Below are 8,609 nucleotides of genomic sequence, written 5' to 3'. Positions count from 1 at the left end.
TGACTAGCCAAAGGAGTGGGGTTTACACAGGAGGAGGGAGTTGCGAAGCGCGGGGGGTGCGGCCCATACAAAAAATTGCTGTGGGGCCCAGTCACTTCTAGCTAAGCCCCTGGTCACACGGGTTGGTTGTGCCCTGGCATACTGGCTGCGGTGTCTCCGTATATGCTGGATGCCAGGGTCAACGTCCTGTACTGCGGCCTGTGTGGTTCTGCAGCGTACTCAAGTCAGGGTTAATAGTGTTCCTGGGTGTTGTAGTGCAATAGACACTAACCTGAGACGGCTGACTCTCTGCAAGGGCAGGTGATGATGAGAAATGTTCGTGACGCCAGTGCCAATTAAACGGTGGCACGCCGTTTGCTGACAGCAGGAATAACTGAAGAACCACGTGATGTTAAAACAGAATTCAAACTTTAGTAGTCATCATATATGGACATTGACGGAAGCGCAGTTCCTTTGAAGACAGTTGATTTTCAATACAGTTGATGCAGGCAATATATATGTATATAGCAAGGTGACTTCAGAGTGTTAAACACAGGACTTGCAGTACAGGCGGCTTGCACTCTATTCCTGACTGATCCTGGGACATAGAAACTCTTCTCCAAGGCCCAATGCACTAGCTCTGGCGTATATCCTTGGCTTTATAATTATCAAGTACCTCCTCTGTTGTCTCTAGTACCTCTTGCTTTTCTTGACTTGCCTCTGTCTCTCTCTCAGCTTCCTCAGGCTCTAGAAACTTCTGAACTCCCTTCCTAGGCTAGGCCCTGCCTATTAATACTGCACTGGGAGCTCCCTCTGCTGACTGGAACAGGGATCACCTGCACAGGCCTAACTGGCTTAAAGGGAAATACACATAAAACCTAGCAGTGTCGGGTAACCTACCCGTATGCTGCAGTTCTGTTCTCCTGCTCTGATGGGGTTAACTTCCCCTGATCTGTGCCTGGGTGCGGCTTCTCAGGTGCCTCGTTAATCAGCTATGTCTACCTGTGAGCTGTGGAGCTTGCGGTCAGTGTTTCTATTTCCGTGTTTGGTGTAGCCCCTTGCTGCTGACCCAGGGGGTCTTACCGTCTGCCCGTTTGTATGGTTTTGCATGTTTTTTCATTGTTGTATTATGTATTCTGTTTTTGCCGCGTCTGTTCGCAGGCAGCTGTTCTGTGATGTTGCGCTGTCAGGTTCTTGCCTGTTCTGATCTGTACCTGTCCTGTATTATGGTATGCCCTGGTCTGTTCTATGCCTTCCCTGTATAATCTGTATCCCTGTCTGTTCTTTGTATCGCCTAGCAGTGCGCAACTGCATCTGACAGCCTGGCAGTGTTTAAAGGGGTTCTCCCATCTCAGACAATGAGGCCATGTTGCTAGGATATGCCCCCATTGTCTGATAGGTGTGGGTTCCACCACTGGGAGGTGGTGAAGGTCCTAGTGGTGGGACCCGCACCTATCAAACAATAGCGACATGCCCCCTTTGTCTGAGATGGGAATACCCCTTTAATTGCTTCTGTTGTGTTTTGTTGGCAGTGCCTCACTGCTTCCGTTTTGCCTTCGTGAGAGGGTCCCTGGCTTCCCTGGAGGGGGAATTGCTATCTGAATCTGTATCTAAATCGCTGTCTGACTCTGCTGGTACCATCGCTGGTATCTTCTGGTCCTCCGGACCAGCTGTCACTGACTTTGTGTCACTCTAGGAGTCGCTGCTGGCAACTACCTTGGCTCAAGTCTATCCTCACTACCAGAGGCTCTAGTGAATACCAGGTGTTGCTTAGTCACGCCCTTCCAGAGAGTAGCCAGTCAGTGGCAAAAGTGGGTTCACACCCTCTGGTTCGTTACACTCCCTACTTCTACATCTCTATAAAAAAGTGAGTCCTTCACCTGGATGGCTCATACTTCCAGTGCTCAGCAGATTTGGCACCGGTGCCCGGATTTCTCATTCTTCTAATGTTGTGCTGTGCAGGAGCCTTAGCAGACTACTATGACGAACCAACACCATCACCACCAGGTAATCCTAATAAGCATGCTAATGAGTCACAGGGATGAATAGAGAACCTTCTAAGGTGTATCTATGGGTTGGTTTAAATATTTCAGCTGTGTCTGGCTAGTTCTCCTGTGCTGGATACAACTGATGGCCAAGCTGGACTCTTGTCTAATGTTCATAGTTGGATTGAGTAACATTGCATATAATGAAAGAGGTCCGTGGCAAAGCTGATGCCACCAAAGACAAAAAGACCCCATAGGAAAGTATAGAATCATTTGTTTCATCACTTTTTGAATAAGGGCTTGTTTTTTCTCTGGGAAGGGAGAACTGGGGTGCATATGTGAATGAGCCTTAAAGACGTTTTCAAAGATTTTTCAAAATTAGGTCCAATGCAGGGGGCTGTAAATGAAAGGAAAAACCCTTCACCTTTTATATAACCTGCCACTCATCTGGTCCTGCAGCAATGACATCACATCCATCGTTCACATGATTTCTGCTTTCAATCACTGACCTCAGTGGTCATGTGTCATTCATTCACACATGACCACCGAAGTCATTGATTGGCAGTAGTGGTCAGTCATCAGAATGATGGATGTGACACCATCTATGTGGGAAGGTGTGGGTTCAGAGCAACTCTGAAGCTGCAGGACATGTATAAGGTAAGCCTGTTTTTACACAACCCCCAGCTCTGAGTCAAACTTTTAAAATCTCATAATATCTTCATCATGATTCCTCTCATGATTTCCCATAACATCTATCAAGATTATATTACATCAGGATATAAGAGATATAGGATGATGTCCTTTTATATACTGGAGTTTTTTCTATGTACTGTCATCTCGTTTCCATCTGTTGACTTATGAATATGTACTTCCTATATTATATATATCACATTTTTTAACCTGTTTTTAGTTTTTGTTTTTTATTTATACATTTTATATCATATCATTTTCGTGTTTTGGGTCATATGGACTTATTAAGAAGTTGTAGTCCAAATTTAACACAAAACGCATATGCGTTTTTTAAATCGCATCAAAAACGCATGAAGAAATCGCATCATATAAATAAAGGATTCCAGTCCAGATTTTGGGGATTGCTTGTGACGATATAAAAGGGGACGACGTCCTAACAGGGATATAGCTACTGAGGAAGAGGACGGAAGTCTTCGAAACGCGTTTAGCGTTATATCCCTGTCTACATCAACATTCCGGATATGATGATAAAGATTTAAATCATCCTTGATAAGTGGAGCGCTCCATTTCTACATTTTACCTAAAGCACCTTCTCACAGGAATACCGGAAGTGAATTTCCAAGTCCCGCGATATCTCTGAAGTACCACGTGTCTAATACCAGAGTGCGAGGACGCCGAGAGTGAGCGGTGCAGCGAGTGACCAGAGCCTGACTGCTGTAAACCCGCCCAGGACGCTACAAGTGAGCGGCACAGCGAGCAGCCAAACCGGACTGTCTGCAACATTCGTCTAAGGGTAAGAGATATTTACCTCCAACAGATTCTATGTCAAGGCCATAATACATACCGGCCAAAGGACTGCTGTAGTAAGCATTATATACAGGGAAGTGATATCCCCCAGCAGCATCAATATCACAGCCATTACAACTGGTGGATGTCCTTATTGGATCCGGAACAATTGAACACACAGACTGTGGACACTGTATAGGAGACCAAATGGTTTGGCGAATCATGCCACTCTAGAGACATTATCCTCAATAGGATTGATCAGGTTCCACACCAATAAGTTATATTGTTGTTACCCATATATCCTAGGAGGTCCCATGTTTTGACATATGCGTTTTTGTATTTATACATCTATACAACCAGGGCACTTTAGTAATTTTATTCCTTTTAGGGTTTTTTTTTAGTGCATATTTTTAATTGTATGTGTTGCTGCTACTACTCCATTGCTGAGTGGGCAGATAATAAACAGTACGTTTGATGTGTACCACATAGCGAGTGCCAGTCGTTTTTCTATCCTTTTATTCTATACTACTGGACTGACTGAGTGAGCAGCCCCTCGACTAGAGCACCCCTACCGTATTGAGGAGGGTGGTGAGCTATCCACAAACTTTTCACATTACATATTCTTTATCACTCAATTGTGGATTTAGCTCCCACCAATCTCAAGATGGATATGTGGAATCACATTGAACTGAAAAAACAAAAAGCAGACACCTTTCTATTTGAAGCACCATCAATGGAGAACAACGAAACCAAATCTGTACATGACATATTTAGAGAATTAGAATATTTGGTTATAAAACAGTTGAAACACAATTGGGAGATTAGATCCCTACGTCAATATCTTGACCAAGATAGGATCCCAAAAGGCCTACAACTATTGAAAACCCCAGCACAGGATTTATATGGGGAGGAATTTAATCTTGAGTGGACAAACCTCCTACATATACAATCACGGGCATTAGTTGAATTAATTATAAAAAGGAGAGTGCAAATTTTGGGGAATATTACAGAAGAAATTAATCGGATGAAAATAAAAATAGATTTACTACCTAAAGATAGTATTTTAAATTTATGGCAGGATAGAATATGTAAGAGTTTGGATAAGACTGAATCTGAAATAATTGCGAAAAAAAGCAAAAAACATAGTTCTGTCTCCAAACCACAATACAGAGACTATAATGAAGTAGACATCAGAGATAGACCTGTATTAATCCCTGTAGAACAAATAAGACCTACAATACCAACCAGAAATAGGTTTGAAACATTGGCGCAGCAGCCTTTTTTAGATGGGACTCCACCACACCATTCACCAAGGATGAAATCCAGACACTTACGATCACCGGAGCACAACAGGAGGGCACAGACACCCCAGAGACACCAATACAACTTGAGACATCACAATCATCACAGACAGGAAGAATCATATTACTCACCACACCCGGCACGTACACCAGGACTGAGAGATCACCAGAGAACATCACCAATATACACTCAGAGAGAAATTCAGAAACAACCACATCACAATCACCAATCAGAAACAACAAGACACGAAGGGGGAGGAAAAAGAAGGACTCACAGATAAATATAAACAACACAGAACAGGATAATATTATTAATTTAAGTAATACTAAATTGACACCGACACAAAGTTCCCTCTTGAATAAGGGGTTAAAATTTGCACCCAGCGCACAATTAAATAAATTTATTACCTACATTGGGATTCAAAAATTCATGAGGAATATATGCCTAAAAAAATACTTTATCAAAAATACGATCTTGACAACAATACAAAGAGAAGATAATTTCAAACATACAAACCTGAAGAATAAATCAAAAAAATTCCCCAGAAATGAAATCGGTCCAGAAATGGGAAGTTTCCAAAAGAATGTGGAAACTGACCTTAGAAAAATAAAAGAAAAACAACTGTATAGAAAAAATCTATCAAATGGAGAAGTGTCTGCAATCAGAGAACTACAAAAGAATGAAAAGATTACGATACGCCCCGCAGACAAAGGGGGGGCTATCGTCGTTTTGGACACCACAAAGTATATACAGGAGTGCTTGAGACAACTCTCGGATAGTCTGACATACAAAAAACTTGAATCAGATCCCACAAAGCCATTCAGTGATAGGTTGAAAGAATATTGCCAAAGAGGTACCCATACGGGCATTCTATCACAACAGGAATCTGACTATATTATGGGGACGCCCGGAAGACTCCCGGTCTTTTACTGCCTTCCTAAGGTTCATAAGGACATGGAGAGTCCTCCGGGCCGCCCCATAGTATCAGGTATTGGCTCTCTAACATGCAACTTATCAAGATATATAGACACATGGCTACAACCCATGGTGAAAACGACTACATCATATCTGAGAGATACTACTCAAATCATTCAGATATTGGAAGGGTTAAATGTGGAAGAAGACTGGATTATGACCACATTGGATATCCAGTCTCTCTACACAGTAATAGACCATGAGGCTGGGTTGAGAGCCATTAGAGCACAATTGGAGAGCAGTAAGACAATGAAAAAGCAACAATCAGAGTTTATTTTAGAGGGTATTGAACACATCTTACAACATAACTATTTTTACTTTGAAGGAAGTTTTTATTTACAGATTAGAGGAACGGCCATGGGCACCAGGTTTGCCCCCAGCTATGCAAACCTGTTCCTAGCACAATGGGAGCGGACAACCATTGATGTGCATAGAGGGGGCGACCTGGTGCTCTGGCAACGTTATATTGACGATGTTCTTTTAATATGGAAGGGAGATCAAGACAGTCTTAAGAAATTTTTAGTAGAATTAAATGTAAATAACTTGAACTTGGTTTTTACCCGTAGCACTAACATGATGGAAATTGAATTTTTAGATTTGGCAATTACGAGAGTAGCCAATAAATACATCTGCAAGACATACCAAAAACCCTCAGCCAGGAATGCATTTATATTACACTCCAGCTGCCACTTGCCAAGCTGGCTATTAAATGTACCCTTCGGACAGTTCCGTAGATTGAAACGGAACTGTACCGAAGAGGCCCAATTTGAAGTGGAAGCCCTACATCTGAGAGATAAGTTCCTGGCCAAACAATATCCGAGTAACATACTAGAAGGGTCATTGGAAAAGGTGAGAAAGCTACCAAGAAGCTCACTATTGACTGTAAAAATAGCAGAACAAAATGAGATAGACCCTCAATTCAGAATTATTCTTCCCTATATAACACAAAGGAAGAAAGTGGAAGAAATCATCAAAAGACATTGGCACCACCTTTTGCAAGATAAAGTAATAGGTAGGCTAATACCTCCAAGACCACAAATAATATACACGAGGGCGGCTAACCTAGGAATAAAAGTAGCTCCCTCGGTCAAGACTAAAAAGTTAAAAATACTAAATGCTGGAAGATTGACTAACTTGCAGGGTTTTTATAAGTGTGGCCAGTGTATCTGTTGCAAAACCACGAAAATTCCAAGAAACACGAAGAGGGTATCTTCCACACAAAATACTTTTGTGTGGGAGATAGAACAATTTCTCACGTGTAACTCTGTCAGTGTGATTTACCTAGCTCAATGTCCGTGTTCGAGACAGTATATTGGACGGACTAAGAGGGCCTTGAGAGTGAGGATATCCGAACACATTTCTAATATTAAGAAAGGATATGAGAAACACTCACTCTCAAGGCACTTCAAAGAAGTCCATGGACAAGACCCTTCAGGCTTGTCGTTTGTGGCTTTAGAAAAAATAGACAAACATTGGAGGGGCGGAAATCACATTGAACGGATGTCCAGGGCAGAATCCAAACAAATTTACAATTTCGGAAGCCTGATACCAGCTGGGCTTAATGCGGAACTGGAATTTTTTGGTTTCCTATAGAATGGGTGGTGTGCCCCTCACTCAATTGGGGATCACATTTTGGCCGTTTATCGGCAGTGTGATCCCCTCTTGTTGATGGGCCCACCTCCCCTTGCACCATTTCCCATAACATCTATCAAGATTATATTACATCAGGATATAAGAGATATAGGATGATGTCCTTTTATATACTGGAGTTTTTTCTATGTACTGTCATCTCGTTTCCATCTGTTGACTTATGAATATGTACTTCCTATATTATATATATCACATTTTTTAACCTGTTTTTAGTTTTTGTTTTTTATTTATACATTTTATATCGTATCATTTTCGTGTTTTGGGTCATATGGACTTATTAAGAAGTTGTAGTCCAAATTTAACACAAAACGCATATGCGTTTTTTAAATCGCATCAAAAACGCATGAAGAAATCGCATCATATAAATAAAGGATTCCAGTCCAGATTTTGGGGATTGCTTGTGACGATATAAAAGGGGACGACGTCCTAACAGGGATATAGCTACTGAGGAAGAGGACGGAAGTCTTCGAAACGCGTTTAGCGTTATATCCCTGTCTACAGCAACATTCCGGATATGATGATAAAGATTTAAATCATCCTTGATAAGTGGAGCGCTCCATTTCTACATTTTACCTAAAGCACCTTCTCACAGGAATACCGGAAGTGAATTTCCAAGTCCCGCGATATCTCTGAAGTACCACGTGTCTAATACCAGAGTGCGAGGACGCCGAGAGTGAGCGGTGCAGCGAGTGACCAGAGCCTGACTGCTGTAAACCCGCCCAGGACGCTACAAGTGAGCGGCACAGCGAGCGGCCAACCCGGACTGTCTGCAACATTCGTCTAAGGGTAAGCGATATTTACCTCCAACAGATTCTATGTCAAGGCCATAATACATACCGGCCAAAGGACTGCTGTAGTAAGCATTATATACAGGGGAGTGATATCCCCCAGCAGCATCAATATCACAGCCATTACAACTGGTGGATGTCCTTATTGGATCCGGAACAATTGAACACACAGACTGTGGACACTGTATAGGAGACCAAATGGTTTGGCGATTCATGCCACTCTAGAGACATTATCCTCAATAGGATTGATCAGGTTCCACACCAATAAGTTATATTGTTGTTACCCATATATCCTAGGAGGTCCCATGTTTTGACATATGCGTTTTTGTATTTATACATCTATACAACCAGGGCACTTTAGTAATTTTATTCCTTTTAGGGTTTTTTTTTAGTGCATATTTTTAATTGTATGTGTTGCTGCTACTACTCCATTGCTGAGTGGGCAGATAATAAA

General features: G+C 42.0%; 1 protein-coding gene across 3 annotated transcripts in view; it reads left to right on the top strand.

Moving 5' to 3' along the window:
- Nucleotides 1–978: 978 nt before the first annotated feature.
- Nucleotides 979–8,609, top strand: part of LOC120997021 (WAP four-disulfide core domain protein 5-like) — an 884,590-nt gene continuing 876,959 nt past the window's right edge. The window contains exon 1 of one of the 3 annotated variants that reach the window (XR_005778036.1): nucleotides 979–1,002. Coding sequence is in view for 2 of the 3 variants with exons in the window: in XM_040426935.1 (XP_040282869.1) it covers nucleotides 1,926–1,986 (61 nt within the window). In the remaining variant the exon portion in view is untranslated. Of the gene's footprint in view, nucleotides 1,003–1,840; nucleotides 1,987–8,609 lie in introns of those variants that run through there. The other 2 variants (XM_040426935.1, XM_040426934.1) reach the window with 2 other exon arrangements.

The sequence above is a fragment of the Bufo bufo genome, chromosome 4, assembly GCF_905171765.1.
Source record: "Bufo bufo chromosome 4, aBufBuf1.1, whole genome shotgun sequence".
NCBI classification, from domain to species: domain Eukaryota; kingdom Metazoa; phylum Chordata; class Amphibia; order Anura; family Bufonidae; genus Bufo; species Bufo bufo.
This window is presented reverse-complemented; position numbering and strand designations above follow the sequence as displayed.